General features: G+C 29.0%; 2 protein-coding genes and 1 long non-coding RNA gene across 9 annotated transcripts; 2 read left to right on the top strand and 1 right to left on the bottom strand.

Moving 5' to 3' along the window:
* Positions 1-505: 505 nt before the first annotated feature.
* Positions 506-6,678, top strand: LOC124821877 (uncharacterized). Of its 3 annotated transcripts, XR_015781906.1 has the most exons (5): positions 508-737; positions 849-2,828; positions 3,203-5,599; positions 5,744-5,830; positions 6,129-6,678. It is a non-coding gene; the product is annotated as an uncharacterized LOC124821877 (long non-coding RNA). The 3 variants fall into 3 exon arrangements; XR_015781905.1 differs by having other exon boundaries at positions 506-737; positions 3,203-5,830; XR_015781902.1 differs by having other exon boundaries at positions 510-737; positions 5,744-6,678.
* A 6,040-nt stretch (positions 6,679-12,718) lies between these two features.
* On the top strand, positions 12,719-15,147 carry LOC124821876 (Sec14p-like phosphatidylinositol transfer family protein). 3 transcript variants are annotated; one of them, XM_047293822.2, is made up of 6 exons: positions 12,722-12,894; positions 13,051-13,174; positions 13,359-13,535; positions 13,840-13,938; positions 14,205-14,450; positions 14,540-15,147. In XM_047293822.2, the coding sequence occupies exons 2-6, from the start codon at positions 13,106-13,108 to the stop codon at positions 14,828-14,830; spliced, it is 882 nt and encodes a 293-aa protein (XP_047149778.1). In that variant the 5' UTR covers positions 12,722-12,894; positions 13,051-13,105; the 3' UTR covers positions 14,831-15,147. The 3 variants fall into 3 exon arrangements, with proteins under 3 accessions (XP_087954307.1, XP_047149778.1, XP_047149779.1); XM_088098181.1 differs by lacking the exon at positions 13,840-13,938 and having other exon boundaries at positions 12,719-12,894; XM_047293823.2 differs by lacking the exon at positions 12,722-12,894 and having other exon boundaries at positions 12,920-13,174.
* A 33-nt stretch (positions 15,148-15,180) lies between these two features.
* Positions 15,181-18,469, bottom strand: LOC124821875 (Erythronate-4-phosphate dehydrogenase family protein). 3 transcript variants are annotated; one of them, XM_047293817.2, is made up of 3 exons: positions 18,334-18,469; positions 17,046-17,852; positions 15,181-15,714 (listed from the first exon to the last, which is right to left on the bottom strand). In XM_047293817.2, exons 2-3 carry the CDS (start codon positions 17,760-17,762, stop codon positions 15,478-15,480), a joined length of 954 nt encoding a protein of 317 aa, XP_047149773.1. In that variant the 5' UTR covers positions 17,763-17,852; positions 18,334-18,469; the 3' UTR covers positions 15,181-15,477. The 3 variants fall into 3 exon arrangements, with proteins under 3 accessions (XP_047149773.1, XP_047149774.1, XP_047149775.1); XM_047293818.2 differs by having other exon boundaries at positions 18,239-18,348; XM_047293819.2 differs by lacking the exon at positions 18,334-18,469 and adding an exon at positions 18,056-18,212.
* Positions 18,470-22,977: the final 4,508 nt, after the last annotated feature.

Raw genomic sequence — 22,977 nt, 5'->3', positions numbered from 1 at the left:
ACAAGATAAAACAAACTTATACCAAAAGTTAATGAAAATGTTAGTATCTTGTTAAACTAAATATAATATATTAACCAGAAAATAAGTGAAAGATAATATATACAAGATATATAATATATATATAACTACACATTCGTAAAGTTATATTATTTAAAAAGGAATTTAAATATATTTATTATTATTTACTTATAGTATTATCTCATAAGAAAGTCAAAAAAATTCTACAACCGTATTTTATAAAAATCCCGTCTAAGGCCCAAAAAACAGAATCGGCCCATAGGCAATCTATCCAAAGCGGCCCAATTTGAAATATCCGAAGCTGACACATAAAAAACGTGCCTGGCAAGAATATCTACGTCATCGAGAACCTTCTTTTCTTTGTGACCGCAAATACCTTACCCAACCAACAACCCGCCGATTCGGCATTTCTTTTAAAGCAACAAACTCATCTAATCCACACCATTGGATCAATCAGTTTCAAATCAATAAAAACCGTTGATATTCTCCAGATTCGTTATATATAAAACGATCCCAACGCTTCATCATCCCATTCCATCGCCCATGTGAGGCCCTCGGCTTCTTTTTTGTGATTCATCAAACCCTCGTTTTCATCGTCCAAAGTCAAATTCTTCGTTCTCATATGGCCGATCAAACCTTGTTCTGGTTTTTAGGTTTTCTTAAGTGCAGGTTCTGTTGCTTCAATTTCGACGGAGGCGAAGGAGACTGGTTTTACGCAGGCAAGTAATTGTTTAATTTGATCGTTAATTTTAATTAGGTATGTTAGATTAGGAGTAGTACCTTTACGAATTTTCTGTTAATTTTAAACGGTTATGGTTTTGTGTTGTTAGGTTTCGGTGGCGCCGGCGTTGATCGTGGTTTTTCTGTGGTGGATGTTGTTGATGGTCACTTGTCGAAAGACTCAACTTAGTAATTATCGCGAGATTCCTCGTGTTACGTTGACTTTGTGCCTTCCGGATGACCGAAGATCGTTCCGCTCCTCCAGAATCGGAATTATGGCGAATTCGTGGTTGGTCAGTATCGTGCGCGGAACCAACCTACAAGATGTCGGGATTTTCCATCCGATTCGTGATTACATGGATCTTCTACAACCACTAAGAGGTATATTAATAAAGGATTTGGTGGATTCGGAGTTTGAGATTTTTTGTAAAAGATCTCGTATCTGAGTGCTCTGGCTTAAGGTATTTTGATTGGGTTGATTCTTGATGGGGCTAATACCGGAACAGGTTGTATTGGTAAGATCGTTTAGGTATTTTATGTGGTTATTGGATCTGGTTGATATATTTGGAGGTATGGTTGCGAGGGGTGTGTGTAAGTGATTGTTCTGATGTTAGCTCTTGTTTATGGACCTTTGCCATGTCAGGTGCGCTTGCATGGCAGGTCCGAAAAGCGTTAATAAAATGGTTATTTTTTTTGTTTGGGGGAGGGTAGGAGTCGGGGCTTTTATTTTAGTTTTTTCCCCGATTCTTTTCTCTCTCCCCGTGGTGTCGTGTTTTACCCTTTCCCTTTCCCTTTCTCTTCCTTAGTCTCTCTGCTCTGCACTCTGAATTTTTTTATATATTCTGGTTCGCTTACTGCTATCGGCTCAACAAAACGACAAAACGATTGGCTACTCGGAAAGGTACATAGTGCTGAATGCACACTTTAATTCATTTTAATTTCGTTGTTTATGAATTTACTCTTCGAGTTTGCAATACATAATTAACACTATTCCATGCATCTAAATCAATTAATAGGGCGGTTTTATTGAATCTTAATTAACATTTAAGTCATTGCTACAATTTATGCATACTTTAATTATTTCTTGACCGTATGTTTTATAATTTCGCAAATAAATTATTTGTTTAAGCATATATACTCTGCCCTACTGTGATTTGTAATTCACATCAATAGAATTGATTTGAAGGGGGTTTCCAATAAATTAATAATTAAGGAATTTATAAACTTCATCGAAGGAGATTTGAACAATGTAAATTGCTCCTTTTAGTTCTGTGGTTTTATAAACTTTAACTTGATTGATTAAAGTTAATTTATTAAACTGAGGCACAGCATGATTTTTAATATTTGTTCCAAATTTATATATTATTCAACAATTGAATCAAAGTGGCTTTGGAATTACAATAAAAAATGTGCAAATGTTTCTTTGTTGAGAGCTCATGCATATATTAACAATTGAATCAAAGTGCCTTTGGATTCACGATATAATAGTGTGCGAATGTTTATATTTTCTGTTGAGCGCACATGCACATCAACTAGTTCATTTATATCAGATGCAGTACTTAAACTTATTTTTTCATTTTTTTAGTTATATATATTTATATTTTAAACTTATCTTAAAGTTTTTATCTATAAATACCAGTCAATGTCTCCTCGTAGAATCCTGCATGTATTGTGATAATCTCGTAGGTTAGGGTGATGTCTTACTGCAATTGTATTATGGAGCTATTATTGGCTAACATTTGTACTTTAGTTCTGTTTAGGATCATTGGGATTTTGTTGTATTTTTATGTTTAAAAAATCTGCCGTGGTACACGAGGCAGTGATCATAGATTGCTGTAAACACCTGTGCCTAGTGTAGCTTTAAGGTTCCTTATATCTGCAGTATTCTGCTTTGGATCAGCATCAATATTGGCCTTTGTCAAGAACTGTGCGACTGGCCTCTTACATGTTCCTTTGGAGTCTAGATATAGTATTTGAAAAGGAGTCTGAGATCATGCAGAGGATGAATGTACGTGTTATTCTGCGAAGCGGGGAAGGACCTTCAGACTTGGAGGTAATATGGGTTGATCTCGGACCATTACATCTTATGGGTATGGATTTAGTTATAGTTTTTATATTTGCTCTTCCTGAATTCTCTTGTTGGAATTTAGAAGTAACTTACATTCATAATTGTAATTTGGTTTTGTTTATTGGATTGCGTAGTATAAATGGTTAGTTTTAGTTCATGTTGTCGATCTTTGTTTGGAATTGTCTGGTCTTCATTGCAAACAGTTGTGTAAACATCAAATTATGACATTCTCTGGCATATTTGCTATTTTCTTGGAACTTCGGGTAGAATTTGCTGGACACATTAAATAATTTAGTGCTTAATTAGTATCTCATTTATGCCTATGATTAACAATTGATGCTCTTATTGGTGATTGAATGTGCCTTTTGTCTAACATGATTTGTGCTCTATTTGCAGGTTAGATATCAATCTTCTATCACTTGAAAATTTCGATCCACGTCGAGGCTATTTATCTAGAGATTTGACTTTGGTGCTTCATCAAATCATGCTGGATCAACGACAAGCCGCAGTGCATTATAATCAAACGATTGTTTTATGTTCGGTCATGTAACGTCGACGTTAATGGTCACGTCTTTTATATTTGGCGACATCTTCGGGGAATCTGTATACTGTTGACGAAATCCTGAAGTTGGTGGTTGTTCTCAACTTCTCCTATCCTTGATCATTGTTATTGAAAATTTTCCTCGTTCTGTATTCATGGGAAAAATATTTGTCTCTGGTTTGTTCTCTACTCCATTTTTTAACTATGAACATGCTGAAACAGTTTTTTCCAGGTATTTTTGTAAATGTTTTCATGTAGAACTTTTGGTGCGGTTTGGCCCATTATCCCGCTACTTAGTGTTAGTTTTGGTGTTTTACTACTCTTGTTTCACAACATATTGGTTTAGAATTGGTTCTCAGAATTCGGTTTCGTCGTTATATTTTGCGAATCAGATTTTGTGGGAAGATGTGATGGATTATCAGTTTGATCCTCCTGGTTTGTAAGTTAATTGATTGAATATTGTTTCGATAAAATAATAATTAATTCTCAGGGAGGACCATATGATCTGAAATTGAATATTCATTTAGTAATTGACTGTTTAATGTTTCCTAGTCTTGTGTGCTCGACAAGTGTATGATTCAACTCACTTTTAAAACATCCGTTTTATTGAAGTGGTTTGTTACTTCTGTTGAGGAGTTACTACTGTATTTTCCTTCTCATTTTGCTCCTTCATTTTACCTTTATTAATTTCGAAAATCCTTTTTTCTTGATTTGTGGTTTGACATCTAAATAATTTAGTAATTGAATATTCATTTAGTAATTGACTGTTTAATGTTTCCTAGTCTTGTGTGCTCGACAAGTGTATGATTCAAATCACTTTAAGAACATCCGTTTTATTCAAGTAGTTTGTTACTTATGTTGAGGAGTTACTACTGTTTTTTCCTCCTCATTTTGCTTCTTCAGTTTACCTTTATTAATTTCGAAAATCCTTTTTCTTGATTTGTGGTTTGACATCTAAATAATTTAATTTCATGAAGTATTTTACAATATTTTGGCTTATAAACTTGGTATGCAACCTTCTCAAGGATACAATTGATCCACTAGCTCGAATCGGAACGAGCACCCAATTGCTGTTGCATATGGGAAGTTGGTGGTTCGAATCCACCTGGATCCGCCAACACATGTGACATTAAAATTTACTCTCCTTTTTTTAGAACAATATAAGCTGTGTATCTTCATGGGATAAGTCTATAGAAAAAAAAAATAGCTTACACATTCAATTGGGTTTCAGTCTCCAAGAAAACTGATGACATCCATTTAACTATTGAGATATTGGGATATACCTTTTAAGAACAATTTGTATGATCTGATTTATAATTATTTTTTTGATCTGTTCTGTTAAATATTATTTTTTTGTGACAGCGTTGTACATCTTTTTTCCTTTAAATTTTGGTGAAATCCAGAGACTTGGCTGATAGGATATCGTTTTTTTTAACAGTTGAAGGGTTTGGCGACTAAAGACATCTGTGGAGATACACCAGCTGGTCCTCTAGCTTGGGAAGTAATTAGGTTTAGATTTTTGTGGAATCAGATTTCAGAGCAATTATACTTGTGGAGTTTTGATTGCCTTTGACATTGATAAATGTTAGGATCACTCACTTCTTTAGTAATGTATATCCTCTCAGTTTGTTTAAAAATCATAAGATTAATGTAGATTTTACGTTCTTTCGATGATTTTTTTATGATTATACAGTTTTCTATAGGTCTTAAGGAAGTAAGTATGAGGGATTTAAAAACAAAATTCGTTTGAGTCAATGAACTTTTTTATCCTGTTCTAGCCATAAACGTTGAGAGATTTAAAACTAAAATATCCAATCTTATAGTGGGACTTGAATACAACCAGTGTTGTGGAGTTGATTCCAAAAGGAAGCGCATTTGTTTAGGGATATCAGTTTGCTCATGCAACCAGAGGTATAAGTTGACACGGGTTTGCGATGTCCTGATGTTTCATAGTTCTTAGGACATTTGAGACTAAAAAACTAAAATAATAGGGAATTTTATAATTTTTTTAGATTGGATATATACTTTTTTCAATATGCACTTTAAAATTTAGAAAATATTAGTTTTCAATTTAGTTTTTACTTTGCAACTCATTTCTAACTTTCAATACTATGGAACCTTGATCCCGTTTTACATCTCTGTAGATTATTTTAGGGTGAGAATCAAAACTTCAACATCGAGGCAGCCAAATCCCCTTAGCACCGATGCAGCAATAGCACGGCACTGAGCTTCTACGTTTTCTTGTTATTGTTGTAAGTTTTTTGTTTTTTTTTTTTTTATAGTAAACGCTGTTTTTGTTCGGTTACATACAACAATCTTCGTATGTCTTAATTTTCAAGACCTGGGAGGAACAAAATAATTTTTCTTTTTCATACAATTCACTGCGGAAATTTCAGGAGCAATTAGTAGATTATGCTACTGCAGATGAGGTTTGCATCAGATAACACCTGCAAACATGAAGTTTCCTATTTTTCATCAAAAGGGTATTATTATGATTGCATGGACCAAATTTTCGTTTCTCTGTTACAAATTTTAGTTTTTTCATTACAGTATTTGGCTGCTCAAGATAATTTTCAATCTTAATTTGTATTCTACCATCCATACGTATGTAGGCTTGGAAAAGTCTGATACTTTTTATCTTAGTTTCTGATTAAGTTTTTGGTAGTCTGAGTATCAACATGAGGGTATAGATTTGTGTGTTGATTTTCGTTATTGGGTTAGCACTTTTCATAGATGCTATGGACCTTTCAGTGAAGTATTCAATTTTTCTTTCTTTTTCAGATTTTTTGGGGGTGGTTGCTGTTTGCATGGATTTCAAGAGACTTTAAATTAAACACCTGAAGGTTTTTGTGTCAACTATTTCTGTTTAATTTTTTTAAGAGGTGGAGGAACTCTTGAAAAAGAAGAATACAAGGCTGAATAGTTAGTTGAAAATGGGGTTCAAGAGTAGATACTGATGAAAGTTCCAAATGAGAAACTAGTAGAACAGGCTCAAGATGACTGGTAGGGGAATAAAACTTCTCAAAATAAAATCTTTCACCGGGCTGTAAATTCCTTGTTGATGTCATCAAATGTTAGTCTTCTTTTCCATGAGGGATGAAAACATAATCTTTTAATTCAACTAGAACCAAAGTTAGAAAAGAGGCTCATTGCAAGTGTTGTGATATTCTTATGTCAGAAAGGATAAACTTTAATGTGTCGAATAATTTTAATGTTTTGATATTTGGTATATATTTTTAGACATAGGGACAATTTGGTAGAGGTATAATAGTTTTTCTAGAGCCTTATATTTGTAGTACAAATAACCATAAATAAATAATCTTAATATTCACTTCTCTTATAATCAAATAAGAAAAAAATTATCAAATTTTTAGAATTGTATCAGTACACTATCAACATGACACAATATATTTATTAGTCTATACATTAAATAACATAATTAAATTTTAATAGATTTAATAATCTCATCTCAAAATTAATCAACTCCGCAAGTCATTTATAATTTAATATAAAATAAAACTAAGTATAATTTGATATAAAATAAAACTAAGTATAAAACATCGTCTTCGAAAAAAATTGAACATTTATACATGTATAGTATAACAAAATCAAAACCACAAATTCATATAAAACTCTTATTTAATATTCTTACACACTATATTTTAATATATAATTAACTTAAAAGATATCATTTTGATGAATAATGTATATACTAGTGATATTTGAATATCTCCATTCACACTTCTATAACAATTATTATATAAACGCTCATCATACACTCACTTTACATATACATTCTATAATAAAAAAAAACATAATATCATTAGAAAAACATATTTTAAACCAATATATGATAAAAGTACCATAGAAAATTCACCTATAATTAAATTATAATAAAAATAAATTAAAAATGTCATCACACACACACACACACACATATATATATATATATATATATATATATATATATATATATATATATATATATATATATATATATATATATATATCATCAATGAGGTAATCAATGCTTTCATCTGATTTAGCAAAAAAAAAAACAACTATATCAAGATAACTGACATTTATATGGCCATAATCAAAATCACCATCTTCGTAAGTAAAGAATGTTTTTACTTTCTTTTTCTTATTTTTGTTTTTATGTTATTTTCTTTTCATCTTATTTGTCATTATTTTTACCTTTTTTTTTTCCATTTTTCTTTCACATTAATGGTTTACTTTTAATGATAAAATGTTTCTTTAAAATTTTCTTTGAGGATCATATCCACAACTAGTACGACTACGATCATGACTAAAGTCATAACCATGACTGTAAAAGTATGAATTGAATATTGTTATTGCAGGAGAAAATTAGTTGTTAAGATGCTTCATTTCTTTCGACATCACCGTCTAAATGTATTTCAGCAACTAATATTCAAGAGAAATAATTTTTCATATTCTCATATCAAGAATTACAAATTTAAATTTTGTAAGATTTGACATATTTATAACTAACACATAAAATATTAATAATAATTATATTTCATGTATGGGACTATAAAATCAATATAACAATATTAAATATTAAAAAAATAATCAAATATAAATAATAATCATCATAATAATAATATTAATTATAATAATAAAAAATAATAAGACAAAAATGAAAATTGGTAAAGTTTAACCATTCTTAAAAAAATTAAGAATATAAGATAATATTATAAATAAAAAAATGATTAGAAAGAGTTTAGGCTAAAGTACGCAAATTATTGTCCTTAAAGAAAAAAATGTCACTATTAGATTATTAGATTATCATATTGATAACAAGTTATAAAATAAAATTGATAATAAAGAGATAAAAAGAAAGAAGACAACAATCTAAGGCTTAGTTCGCATGAACGGAATTTAGTGTTCATGCGAATTTGCGAGCGAAGAATTCAGCTCGTTATGCGTTCGTTTGGAGTGAAATGCGCGGACGGATTTGCGATGAAATGCGGGATGGTTGCACTGTTCAGTCACCCGCGGTTGTGAAGAGATTTGCGCGGATTGTGAGCGAAATGTCGTGTGTGCCCTCGGTTAAGAAACGCTAGAAACGCGTAACCGGTTACATGTTCGCGTAATCGGTTACGCGTTCGCGTAACCGGTTACGCGATTTCCTATTTATTTTTTTTTCAAGTTTTTTTATAATTATTTTAATATTAATAAAATTAGATATATTATGTTTTTTAATTTATTTTTAATAAATTGATTATTATATTTTCTAATTTTTTTAATAAATTGATTATTATATTTTCTAATTTATTTTTAATAAATTGATTATTATATTTTCTAATTTATTTTTAATAAATTGATTATTTAGTATTCTAATTTATTAAAAAAATTGATTACTTAGTTTTTAAAATTTTTAAACATTAATTTTATAAATTATTCATAATTTTTTTTTCTTTATAAACATTTTTACAATTAAATATAACATTTATAAATAACATTTTATAACTAGGGACATTTTGGTAATCTTCAATTTATATCAATTAAACTAATTTTTAAAATCTATCACATCAATCAAATCCTACACTAATTTTCACAAACTTTACTTCCAAATCCACTCTCAATTACCCACAAATCCACTCAAAAAAACAACAAAAAAAATTACCCTCAAATCCACTCAAATCCATTCAAATCATCTCCCCCAAATCATCTCCTCCAAATCATCTCCTCCAAATCACTCCAAACGAACACACCCTAAGAGATATTTGAAACTATTTTTTATATCTTATTTCTTAAAGAAAAAACTATATTCATAACTCCGAAGATACAACCCAATGATTACAAATAGTTAATACAAATAACTAAATCAATCGTACCAGTGTAAATCAATTATAACAACCCATTAAAAAATCATTTATGTATGAGAACAAGTATATTTTTACTGATTTTTCTTTTATAATTTTATTACTAATAATTATAAAATTAAATAAAGAAAAATATGAATAAAAGACGTATTGTGTCAAATCATACAATTTTTAATATTTTTAATTAATATGATTTAACAAAAACTGATGTTTATTTATTTACACGCGTAAGTTTTGTAAAGATGTTCCATGCTAAATATCATTATTATTTTTAAAATTATTATATCATATAGTTAAATAAAATTTGGTATCCGCTAATATTTGTTATCTTATATTAAGTTATTTTAGCTTTCCAACTAATTTTGAAAAAAAAAAATAGAATTTAAAAGCGGTATTAAATCAACTTCCAAATATTCAAATGATTTTCTTTTAAATATATAAATTTGTATTTCAATCCAGTTATTTAAATTTGGATATATAAAAAAGTATTCTATTTTTTTTTTCAAAATGTGAATTCAAACTTACTTTCAATCTATATTATTTGGATTTATATGATTGATCTACTAATAGAAAAGATCCAATTTTAAGAATTTTTTTTTGCATCACTACCTCAAACATTGATAAAGTGTGAGAAGTGCATTCTATTTTTGTTTGGTTTAATAATAGTGATGAGTGAAGTTGATTATTGATATGATGAAGCAGTTGGAATATGAACTTTCCATGCTATTTGTGTGTGCAAATACAGAAATGTAAAATCAAAAGCAGTTGAAAAGTTGGCTTAAAAGTAAGAGAACAACCAAAAGCAAAAGGTGTAGCAGTTCAAAATATTGACCTTTTACATGTTGAGATTTTTAAAAACAAATTGAGATTTTTATGGACAACGTAATAAAAGTTTGAAGACAATAGTAATTTTGAATTAATAAACAAAAACAATAATATTAAGATATTTTGAATTATTTATATAAAATCAATATTCTTCAATCAGATGAAAGAATGACCCGATAATTTTCCATGGAAATGATAATTTCATTTTTCTCAATTTGAAAATTTTGTATACCTGTATTTATATTATATTCTTGTATAAATAATAGTTTATTTTGTGTATTGCTGATGAAAATTTTCTTCTAGATGTCCATGCCTTTTGAAAGTGGAATTGTCTTTATATACATAATTTAACCTAACTTTTATTATTATTGTCCTTTTGAGAAGTTGCGCACTAAGAAGGACTTGCAACCTATGGTTCAACCACTCCCTTAATAAATTAAATACGAGTTTAATTAAATTTTTGAATTAAATATATTTTTATTTTTATGTAAGATATATATTTTGATATATTTTTATTTTTAAATTTAAAAATGAATAAATATATATTTTTTAAATTAATTTTATTAAATTTTGTTGACGAATTAAATTTTTTTATGTTAGTATTTGAAACTGTTTGATATATTCTCAATTTAAATATTAATTTAAAAATATATTTGGCACTTAAAAATTAACTTAATCTAATTAAATTAAAAGAAATAGATTTTTTTTAAGTTTTAGAGATAAATTCTGATTTTAAGTAAATATTGAAGAAATAAAAATATATTTAACCTAAATTTTAAATATTTATAATTTTTGATATTTTTAAGTATGATTTTATTAAGTTTCAAAAAAAATTATTTGAATATATAATAAAAAAAATTATGATATGTTAAAGTAGACCTAATATTTATATTGTAGACTGTTCCATGGGTGTTTGAGATGTGTTTCTACCAACAACGTGAGACCTAAACCAAACAGCGTACAATGGACGCTGATTATTTTTCACGTCAAAACAAAAGTTATGTTAATATTGGAATTTCTTAACCCTTTTGTCATTGTTTCTCAAAATTCACTAAATTCAAAACCTGTCATTAACGACATCTAGAATGTGAAGAATGCTTCAGCAAAAAAGAAGTCATTGATTGTCAAAACCACTCATTATTTATCTTACTAAATGCATTATTTCTCCTTTTCATATTATCAAATTTAATCAAACATTTCTTTTACGTAAAATAATAATAAATATAAATTCTCAACCTTAAATATATGTAATATATGTTAAATTAAATTTTAAATCCATAGTATAATTAAGTATTATGAATCGATTCTCTAATTCTTTTTCCCTATGAGATACTTAGAAATTTGTATAAGTATTTGTGACTACCAACACAATAAGTAGTTTTTTTATTACTTTAATATTATTTATATAATTACAAAATCACTTACACTACTCCTTAATATATGATGGCAATGAAATAAGATGGCAAGATAATATTATATTTACGTTATTTAATTAATAAAAAAAAATTAGTATCGAAATTTAAATAAAATCATACAAAGTTATAAAAGATATAAAACTTTTATTAAGTTTATAATCTAAAAATATTAAAATGTTAATATATTTTTTTTGTGAAGATTCAGTGTGTTTATCTGTTGTTAAGATTGTAAACTATTATCTTACAATTAATTAAAATTTTATACTTTAAGAATATGTAATTTTACCAGAAGGAATAAAAAAAACTAATTAGGGTAGTTTAAATAAACACACAATTGTATTTTATTTTACTCCTCATCTGTTAATTTTATTATTTAAAAATATTAAATACTTTAAAAAACTTAAGGCGTTTAATACATCTATATACATATGTTTAATATTTTCTTCGTATAAATTTATTTATTGCCTTTTCGTTTTATTGTTTGTTTAATAGAAAAATATTAAAGGCTATATTAAAAACGTGAAGACTTTAATATTTAAATATTTCTTAGTTAATGCTCTTTAATATCTTATTTAATTAATCTTTAATTTCTGGTTACCATCTTGACAGATGGGTCTTGTAGATGTAATTTTTTTTTCTACAATCAATTGGTAGAAACAAAATCTTTTATGGTAGTTATTATTCAGGTAAAGCCATAACTCTTAATTAAGAAAAACGTAAACGGTTAAATATTTAGATAGAAAACAATAATTACACCAATTTTATTTATATTATTAGTCAATGTAAATCACATCAAACACTCTTAAAATTTTGCAGAATTATATGGTTATTTTATATTATCTGAATTGGTTACAATATATGAATTTGGTTACTCAAGGGAAAAGAATGTAATTTAGAATATGAGTTAAAATTTTAAGTGTAAATCCAATTTTTACATTAAATAAATATAAGAAAAGAAAACATTATATAAAGATGAAAACTTATTTATTTATTATTTTAAAATTTTGGATAGAGAATGATACTGACTTCAAATTTTAATAACATTGTATCTCTCCAATAATCTTCTACTCGATAAAGCCAATTTAATCTTTCCAAAATAAGTAATAAATCAAATATATAGTTTATTATAAGAGTTGATTTTATATTATAATCGATGGTTATTAATATAGTTTATTGTCAGTCAATTAAAAATATTATCGTTGAAATAAAGAATTTATACAAATTTGACGAAACTGCACGCATGATACAGTCAATTATTTATGGTCTGTTATTATTGCAGTGTCCTTTGTTTTTGTTTTCATACACACTTATCACACTTCTCTTCTCTCCTCACATTGCTCTGTTGTGAAGATCTTCTGGGTTCTTCTGAATTATTGTCTTCTTGTGAAGAACAAGTCCATGCTTTTACCTAACCAACGACAACCATAGAATGAATGAAAACATAGTTTATGTTTAAAGGTTCTGCTTCTGTTATGTGTCTGTGTTTATGTTGTGTACTTATTATGTTTCTTTGATGGATCTGTTGTCACAAGGAGAAAAAAATTGTTTGTGTGATTCATGTGCTTCTTATTAATTTATTCTTGCTGTGTGTGGTTTTGTTTTCTTCATTCCTAGAGATAGGAATTGGCTGTGAAAAACAATAACTTTTTCCAAGGAATCTTCGGTTGCCATGTTTCATCGTTGGAGCAGTTCCCCTCAGCAAGACCAAGAAAGCAGCGAGCTTCATGCTGAATCAAAGGTGTGTTGCTTTTTGTTTCGTGATGTTATGTTTTGTTTTGGAGAAGTTTAGGTTGGTTGAATCTCGTGTTCCAGAGGTTCATACATGAAGAGACTTTAGGGATCACAGACAACCCTGTGTTTCTGGTGTTTTGTTGAGTAAGAATGTTGTTGCTGATTATGCGTGTTCAAAATTCTGCAAGCAGATCAAGGAGCTGAAGGGTGCAATTGGACCCTTATCAGGTCACGGTTTGGTATATTGCACTGATGCATGTTTGAAGAGATATTTGGAAGCTCGAAACTGGAATGTAGACAAGTCCAAGAAGATGTTGGGGGAGACTCTGAAGTGGAGATCAACATATAAACCAGAGGAAATTCGCTGGGTAAGTTCTGGCTTAGCTTCTACTTTCCAAATTTGAGTGGAATCCAATATTGGTTAGTGAATTAACAAATAATCATTCTGGTTTTTCAAATTTGAAAAGGAAAAGAGCCCTTAATTTAGTGCTTAGGATCTGAAAACTTTGACAACTTTTAAGAGTCTGAAATATATATATCTTTTTTTTTAAGTTAGGGAGACCGAAATTGGATTCATCTGAAATCAGAAGAACTAAAAACATAATAAAGTCGTTTGGGATATTTTGGTATATAGATGTGATCTAAATGCCTTATGGTAATGTTATTTGTCAGCAAGAGGTTGCAATGGAAGGGGAGACTGGGAAATTGTATAGAGCAAGCTTTCGTGATAGACAAGGAAGAACTGTTCTTATTCTGAGACCAGGAATGCAGGTATAATGGTTTGGATGTGGAGATATTTAGTTAATCGGTTTCAGGTTAAACTATTCACTTTGTTCATATAATTATCATTTACTAGAAAAACACCAACTTCAAAAACAACTACAAATTTGAGGGTGATAAAAAAATCTATTCAGACTAAAACTCAGAATGATATGATACTTATAGGAACCAATTGAACAGTTTTGACCTTGGTTAAGCTATTATTTCTCAGAGCTTGGTGTCTGTAGAATCTGATACTTTTTATGTGTTGCGTGTAGAACACTACTTCAATGGAGAATCAGATGCGGCATTTTGTGTATATGTTGGAAAACGCCTTGCTTGACCTTCCACCGGGTCAAGAACAAATGGCATGGTTGATAGACTTCACTGGCTGGTCAATAACCAACAATGTGCCCTTGAAATCAGCCAGAGAGACCATCAACATTTTGCAGAATCATTACCCTGAGAGACTTGCCATAGCATTTCTTTACAACCCCCCTCGAGTTTTTGAAGCCTTTTGGAAGGTTTGTGACTTTGTTTTTAGTCATGTCATTACTTTAGTGCGGTTGGCAATAATACTGATTCCATTAATGTTATGCTTCTATTGATGCAGATAGTTAAGTACTTCTTGGATAGCAAGACATTTCAGAAGGTGAAGTTTGTGTACCCAAAGAACAAAGATAGTGTGGAGCTCATGAAGTCCTACTTTGATGAGGAAAACCTTCCCAAAGAACTAGGTGGAAAAAGCACAATGCGTTATAACCACGAGGAGTTCTCCAGACTAATGCTTCAGGATGACTTGAAATGCGCAGCATTTTGGGGGCCTGATGAGAAGCTCTCAAACCACATTGCTAATGGGCATTCTGCTGCAGTTTTCGATGAAACTTCACCTGACGTATGTTAAGCTCAGTTTAGATTACCATCTGGGATGGTGAAGGTCCATTGGGAGAAGCATGCTCTTTGTTTAATTTTGGATTATGAGTAATTTTTGAAGGGTTGGTAGGGTAATCCAACCATACACATAGTTTTAGTGCAGAAGATATGAATACTATTCATTATACAGTCATCAGCTCAGGAAAATTAGGACTAAGGTGTATCCCCAGTTTAGTTAATTACTGATAAGAGGGATTTAGAGTATATCTAGAAGTTATTTACTGCATAACAGTTCCATGTGATATGATATGATAAACTTGTTCCTAATCTAGCAGATGTATATCTCAAGCAGAGAGACTTTTGATAACCTGACAATGAAAATACTGTTGTTCAAAAGAACTAACTATTCAACTACACAAATTTCAAACATCGTCCATTTACTGCTACACAATTTTCTGACCATTTACATGAAAACGCTTGTGCCACCAACAGCCTATATGAACTACCAAACAATCACACGATGGATGTCATTTGATGGTGGTGACAAAATTTGAAACAAGAACATTCTGTTTAAAGGCTTATGAAAGGGGAATGAGTGTACAAAAAAGGGGGGGGAAATATCACTGATAGTTTCTTGCCTTTTACCTAAAGAGCATAGATATTCAAACTCATTAGGGGTCATATGAACCTCCTTTTAAAATTACGAGTAGTTGTTTGGTATGAGCGTACTAACAAGCTAACCCCTATTCCAACTCCTACACAGATGCCAAGTCCAATTCCAACACCAACACGTACCCCAGCATTGAACCATGATAGTTCACCATCTTCACCGTCTGCATACGCTGTTCTTTGCCAATACATGCTGTTGTAATCCTCTTCTTGTTCCGTTTTGAAGCTTCTTCTGTAGTCAACATGCTATAAAGCAAAAACAAGGGGAGGTTATCACTAGCTATGAATTTGGATGCAATATCAGGACAAATTAAGGGGTAAATAACTCACATGTAACAAGTATAATGTTTTACATGATCAAAAGATCTGTTCAAATGGAATTCTTACAACATTCAAAGAAAATCAAGGCATGGATCAATGCATGCATAGTAAATGTTGCGAAGAAGATGAAACCATAATGAAAAACCAAGCTCTAAATGCAGATGCTCAGAATTAACGTGGTTGTGTCATAAAAGAAAGGGAAGGCTGAATGAATGTTCCGGTGTAATTTGACAAGTCTTTTTCTCAATCCAATTTAGAAGTTTACACCATGTAGATGTGTACTGCTTTCGAGTTTAGGCAAGAATATAAGCTAAAAAAGAAAAGTTACTGTTAAAAAACATCAATCTTTTGGTTAAAATAATCTTTTTGTTGTCTCATCTTCTATTTATTTAATTGGTATTATGGTGTTTTACATAGGAGAGATTAAATTAGATAAAGTTTGATACAAGCAAAAGAGAGAACTAGAGACATAACATGTGCAAATCATGTCAAGCATCTATCCACTAGGCGGCATTTGACAAAATCATTTAATGGTTATGTTGAAACGTGAATATACTTTTCTTATACAATCAGAGGTATAAATATGAATGAGATTAATTCTGTTCTGTACATTAGTATTCCCATAAATGTTATAGCTAAAAACGGAAAGAAGACAATACAACATATTCTAGTTATTAACTGCATAATTCAGATCACATTGATTCTTATAGATTTCAAGAGATCAAATTCCTTGATCATGATTGCTTTCCTTAATTACCAACCATAATTCTAGATCAGGATCCAACACATGGTCATTTAAAAATTAAATCTTTTGTCTCCTCGGAGTTTTGAGAATGAACCGTAAATATGTGACCATGATATCACATTTCTTGTGTTCTTTTTCCAAATGAACAGCATACCAGTAACATTATCTTTAAGCACACATACAGAATTACAGATATACAGAGTCCTTAGAAAGACTCTGTCGGACCTCACTAAGAATTGTCCTTAGGAAAGACTCTTTTTGTAATGCAAGGAACATCGGAGAATAAAAAACAGAAAAATAATGAAGTTTATCAGTTGTTCCCACAAATAATAAAAAATAGTTTATTTGTGACTTGTGGCTGCCCATATCCAGCAAAGTTAGTTTATTCATAGAACCTCATTTATGCGAAATTTTCTATATTATACAGAGATTGTGTCATTTATATGAAATCTTAATCCAAGAAAAACAAAGAATTCAAAACATGATGCCCAAAAATTTACAGTTCTTTTACCTGCAAATCATGTCCATGATCAGATACATCTTTGTGACTTTCAGTAGTTTCGTATTCTGGAATGGCATCCAAGGCAGATTTCCTGTTATGCTTCTTTCGGCAATTGAGTTGCAGTGTCTTGGTTAAGATTATAGGTGTTCCTGAGAAGCTGCCAGTGACATAAACCTCAATTTCAGGGCAAGAAAATTCAGTTACAGAAACATATTTTCCCTTGAAGAAGCCACAGCCAGGTGCCATTTCTGTTTGGCAACTCATACTCCATTTCTTGACACTAGTTTTTGATTCCCCAACAAAACCATTGGTATTAGACATCTCCAGAACCCCAGAGAGAATACAAAGCTCCTTATCATAAACCTCAAACTTCATGCTCCCAGTAAAACGTATACTATCTGTATTAACAAAGGTAGCTTCCTCGGATTTCTTATCCACTCTGTCCCTTCTCAGAACTGAAGACTCTGCATCACAGTAAATGCTGCTCCTAACACCATTCACCTCCAGAAGGGTATCAGGACTGAGAGGAATATGATGGAGAGAGAGAAATTCCGGGGTGGATTCATCAACCTGAATTCCACTCACTCTCACATAAAACACTCTCAGATCGAACCAAGGTGAGGGTATCATCATGTTGAAAGGTTTATAAGGAGAGTATTCAATGATCTGAAGGTTTCTGTTACCAGCTTCTCCATTGCGTGACGATGAATCATAAGATCCTTCCATATCCACTCACTTCAAAAACCCTCTTGTGACTGAAAGCATCCTTGGAAATGGAAGAACCATCAAAGTCTACACCAGATTTCCAACTGAAACCTGCTTCACAATCAGCCAAATCCTTGGAGTCATCAGACAATTGAACCAACACGTGGTGAACAAAATATAACAAAAACCAAAACTGAAGCACACATACGGCAAAACATGGTATGAAGTTAAAATTCAAAGAGACATGAGTTAGAAATAAAGAAAAATAGAAGGGAAGAAGAAGTTGAGAGTGAAGGTGGAAACTAAATCATTACTCTGAGTAGAAAAAAACAGCAAGTTTTGAGTTAGAACAAAAGAGGAAGAAAGAAGGTGATGAATATAGCAAATAACACAGACATCCCATCTTTGTTAGTAATAGCCAAATCCGTGTTCATATCAGAAGGAGCATAACCACAAACAAATTCAAAATCCCTCTTTTTCCGCAGTTAAACTCTTACCACGAAAAATATTACATCCCAATCTCAAATCATGATCTAGCATCATCCTAAGCCACTCATGCTTTAGATGCAATCAAATTCTAAAACCAAAGTACCTGTCAGATCGTTTTCCACCTTTTCATACAAATCATCTATGTTCTGCCCCGTGGTTTTTGCATACTTATAGTAATAATACTAATCATAAGGATAATCATAATAATAATAATAATAATAATAATAATAATATCTGGCAAGAGTTCTTTACAAGCATATGATGCAAACAGTGTCAGTATCTTAAGTTAATCAGAAATTATAATAAACTGTGATGTGCAGAAAATAAGGATATTATTTAAGATTATACTTTAATCCACATTTTTCTCGAGTTAATAAGAAATTATTGTTACAATATACAAACATGACATTTTGTGATAATACGGTGGAAAATAATATGATTGAGCTTTCAAAAACTCAATAAAATAAAGCTTATATAGATTTGAAGTTTACGACAAATTTATATATTTTTACTTTTTTAATATTCAATAGATAAAAAATAATAATAATTCAATTAAAGATAACTAAAGTTATCGTAAAGCTTTAACTCTGAATGAAATATGAATAATTATAATTGTTTATTAAAAATAGAAAAGTATTTGTTACTTAAGTTATTTGAAAATATGAAAGGAGAGAAATAGGGTTGTGAGACGTGGTTCATCTTATCCGATAAAATCAGATAAATACGAAGAAAATAAAGATGTTGGTTGTCAAAAGGTCAAAGTGATGTGATGTGATTGTTTGGCCAAGTCTTTAAACCTTAGTTTAACCTAATTAAATTTGGATCAATCTTTATTAAACTATGCTTCGATTATCAAATATTTAATACAAAATTAATATTTAAAATAAGTATTTTATTTTTATAAAAGAGACTTCCGGATTTTTTGTTCTGGAAATCTTTCAAAGTAAGTTTTTTTTTTTTTTAAATTTTCAAACCATGACTTTTGGGACACTACTTCTGAATTTTTAGAAAAAGAATTAAGGGAGTTTTCAAAATGAGTTTTCTAAAACGAGTTGTTTAGAACAAAATTTTCAAACAACATAAATAATACCTTTCAAAACGAGTTTTGTTAGAATATATATTATTCAAAGTCCCATATTTATCAAAAAATAAAATTAATTTATATATATATATATATGCACACCTTATCGTATAAATAAGTTTTATATAGTTAAATTAGATTTAAAATTAACTTTTTAACATAATTTTAAAGTTAAATTATAATTTATTTTAATAAGATTTTTGTTTATTGAACATATTATTATTTTAAATTGAATTAGGTTTAAAATCCTGATAATTTTCATAATAAATTTTTCTAAAAATGAATTCTCTCTTATTCTTTCTCTTAAAGAGTACAGTGGAGGAAGGATATTTTATTATTATTTTTCTAATAGTATAGGTGTAGTTAGTAATAATGGGCATGCAATAAGAAAACACCTAATACTGTCAGTGCTCATTTTTCCGAAGTTTTGAGGCGAAAATCATGTTGTTGGATTTTCTCTTTGGGCCCATGGAAAGCCCAACGGCCCACTATTAATTGCTGAACGAATTGTAGCTTTCTCTTAGGTATTGTAAGGATTAGTAATTTTTGAAAAACTAATAAATAAAAAAAGCACAAGATAATATTTTTTAGGGTAACATGCTATAGATAAGTTATCAACCAATACAAAATTGTTCAGTCCCTTTTAATAGTTTATTTTTCCAAAAATGTTTTTATATATATAAAGATAAAACTGAGACATTATTCAACAAAAGTGACTGTAATCCAACTTTAATCAACGAGATACTAATAAAATATAGGTTTAATAGGTTCGGAGGTCCCATATTTGCGGGTTCGTTTCACTTGGGTCCTCCAATTTTAGAAGTGATCAATTAGGTCCCTAATTTAACAAAATTGAGTCAATAATACCCTTTCCGTTAAATGCAAGGGAATCTGAATGCAAATTAAACAAGTGGCATGCTAAGGCATCATTTTATTTGCAGGTGGTAGAGTTTGAGCTTAATACGTGGCAATTTCTGCAATTTTTAATTTGCATTTTCAGATTCCCTTGCATTTAACGGAAATTTCTTAAACTTGTATTATTAACTATAGACTATAGTTAGTTCGGTGATTAAAATAGAAAACGTTAACTAGTATAATTAAGACAACAATAAATATTTTAAATTGAGACAGATATATATATTTTGGACACATAATTTAATATATTAAAGTATATTATTTTAATACTTAAACAATTTAAATTATAAAACATGTCATAAAATCTATATAATAAAACCATAAATTTAGCACTACTTATCTGCAACATCAATTTAGAAGGTATTGTGTTGTGACGTATTCATGTGTCGACATTTATCTTTCAAATACAATAAAACAAAACAAGAGAAAGCAAATGTTTCAAATCATGTTACTTTACTCAGATAGATCCAAAATTATTTTAAATATTTAATTTGAAAAAAAAATGTTCTGTTAATATTCATGTTTCAGTCCGATAACAACAACTTGTCATTATTCATATTGCCACAAAATTCCATTTAAATATGAAATTAAGAACTAAGTTCAGATTATTCCTTCCTAAATATAGTTAAGATGATATTAATCGTCACATCAAGCATAACCATTCTAATTACTATTATATTTTATTTCTTTCATCAAAATATAACTTATATAAAGAACATTGGTTTTCCTAAATATAATTATGAACTTTTATTATACATATTATCTTACTCATTACTCGTAAAACTAAAACATTATGTTCAATATAAACTTTAAAGATAATAATTATGAGTTTGTTTTTCTTATCAATTTATACATAACATCAAATTTAATTCACATTTGACTTAACTACTGTAACAAAAATTATATTACAGAAAATCTTAATTTCTTCTTAACAATTATATCACACATTATAACTCTGAAATAAAACTCGCAAGCTAATACGATCCATCACAAATTTAAGTATATTATGTAAAAAAAAATTACAAATTTCGACATAGATAAAAAAAAACTTGGTTCACTAAAAACTCAATTAAATCATATTGAATCCGTAGTGAATCAAGTTGACTTACCAATCCACCCATAAATTATAAATATTAAATTATATTAAAAAAAATAAAAACCTCAAATATTCTTCTCTCTCAAAAATAGTTGCATGATTTTAAAGTAACATATAACATTATTTTAATACTACAAAATTAATTTAATTATTATTATTTAGTGTTTCAATATTATTAATTAACATTTGTTTATTGTAGATGAAATAAAAAAGATGCTTCAAGAGATGAAAATGTTATGGATTTATCCATAGTATTATCGTTAAATGAGTGACAACAATAATTTAATGTTAGATAATAATTTTTATTTTTGTGCTTTTGAATTACATTTAGAATTTAATATGATTTTAGATTGTATTGTATTTTTATGATTTTAGATTGAATTAAGAATTTAATATTATTTTATATTGTATTTAAATTAAACTTTCTCCATTCAATAAATGCCTAAAAAATCGGTGAATCCTGAAAATAGTTAGGGAGATCCACCCAAAACTTGGAGCATTTTAATGAATATTTATTAGAAACTCCTGAATTAATTGGGGAGATCACAGAAAAAGGTTTACATCAGATAATTAAATTAGTTTATGTTTACGTTAATAATTTATTACATTAAAAATTACTTTTAAATATAATTATTTTATCATTTAATATTGTTTCAATATATTTAATAATCTTTTATAATTTAAGAGTTTACCTAAAAAATAATTTAAATTCATTTTTATCTTTCTAGACCTTTTTATAAAAACAAAATCTTGTTTTAAATTTCAAAACATACAATACTTTATATATATATATGAGATTATGAATTGTAACAATATTAGTTGATAAGAATTAAGATTGGAAAGATAGTATATTATGGGTAAATAAAAAGAAAAGAAAAATGGTAAAAAAGTAGTGTATGAATTATTGAGTGAGGTATATAATTGGTGAAATGAGATGGAAGAAAATGATGGTAGATAGTTGCACCTCTTTTGCATAAAATCCAAATGCACATGGAAGGGGAAAGATTTTCTCAAGATTCGTATTTCAATGGTCATGATGAATCGGTCCCACCAAAACTTTTACTACTATTATCGACAAAAATAAAGCATAAAAATTCTTGATTTTTTAAAATAGAAATCGATAAAACAAAATATTATTCTAAAGTATAGAAGATAAAATTGATTAAACTAAAATATTCATTAAACTATATGAATAAAAACAGTCAATTTCAGAAATATAGTAAGTAAACACTGTAAACTTCCCTACACCAACCACTACAACTAATGGAAAAACATCTCCTTTTTGCTTCTTATAATCACTTTACACTTTTTCGACTTATTTTCCTTTCATTTTATGATATTTAGAGTTTGATTTAGATTTTTAATATTTTTAATAACCACTTTACACTTTACACTTGTATTTATAATAATTTTTAATATAAATACAAAATCAACAATAATTAACAAATCATCTTTTATAAGTGACCATAAATTCATAGAACATAATTCACTTAAATAAAATTATAAATCCATATTCATTTTAAATTTATAATAAACATTTAAATCAGTTTATAAAATAGGTAATAAGAGAAAAAAAATCATTTTTTTTCTAAAATATAATTGTTTTTCAGTTTCAACGAAAATGTCTTTGGTTGAGTGAAAATCTAATAGAAGCA

Source organism: Vigna umbellata, chromosome 1, assembly GCF_029865625.1.
Source record: "Vigna umbellata cultivar VRB3 chromosome 1, Vumbellata_1.0, whole genome shotgun sequence".
Classification (NCBI taxonomy): domain Eukaryota; kingdom Viridiplantae; phylum Streptophyta; class Magnoliopsida; order Fabales; family Fabaceae; genus Vigna; species Vigna umbellata.
This window is presented reverse-complemented; position numbering and strand designations above follow the sequence as displayed.

Coding starts and splice junctions, on each gene's coding strand:
- LOC124821876 (XM_047293822.2), top strand. CDS start 13,106: ATGTTTCATCGTTGGAGCAGTTCCCCTCAGCAAGACCAAGAAAGCAGC. Junction 13,175..13,358: donor AGCTTCATGCTGAATCAAAG/GTGTGTTGCTTT, acceptor TTCTGCAAGCAG/ATCAAGGAGCTGAAGGGTGC. Junction 13,536..13,839: donor AACCAGAGGAAATTCGCTGG/GTAAGTTCTGGC, acceptor GTTATTTGTCAG/CAAGAGGTTGCAATGGAAGG.
- LOC124821875 (XM_047293817.2), bottom strand. CDS start 17,762: ATGGAAGGATCTTATGATTCATCGTCACGCAATGGAGAAGCTGGTAAC. Junction 15,715..17,045: donor ATCATGGACATGATTTGCAG/GTAAAAGAACTG, acceptor TTTGCTTTATAG/CATGTTGACTACAGAAGAAG.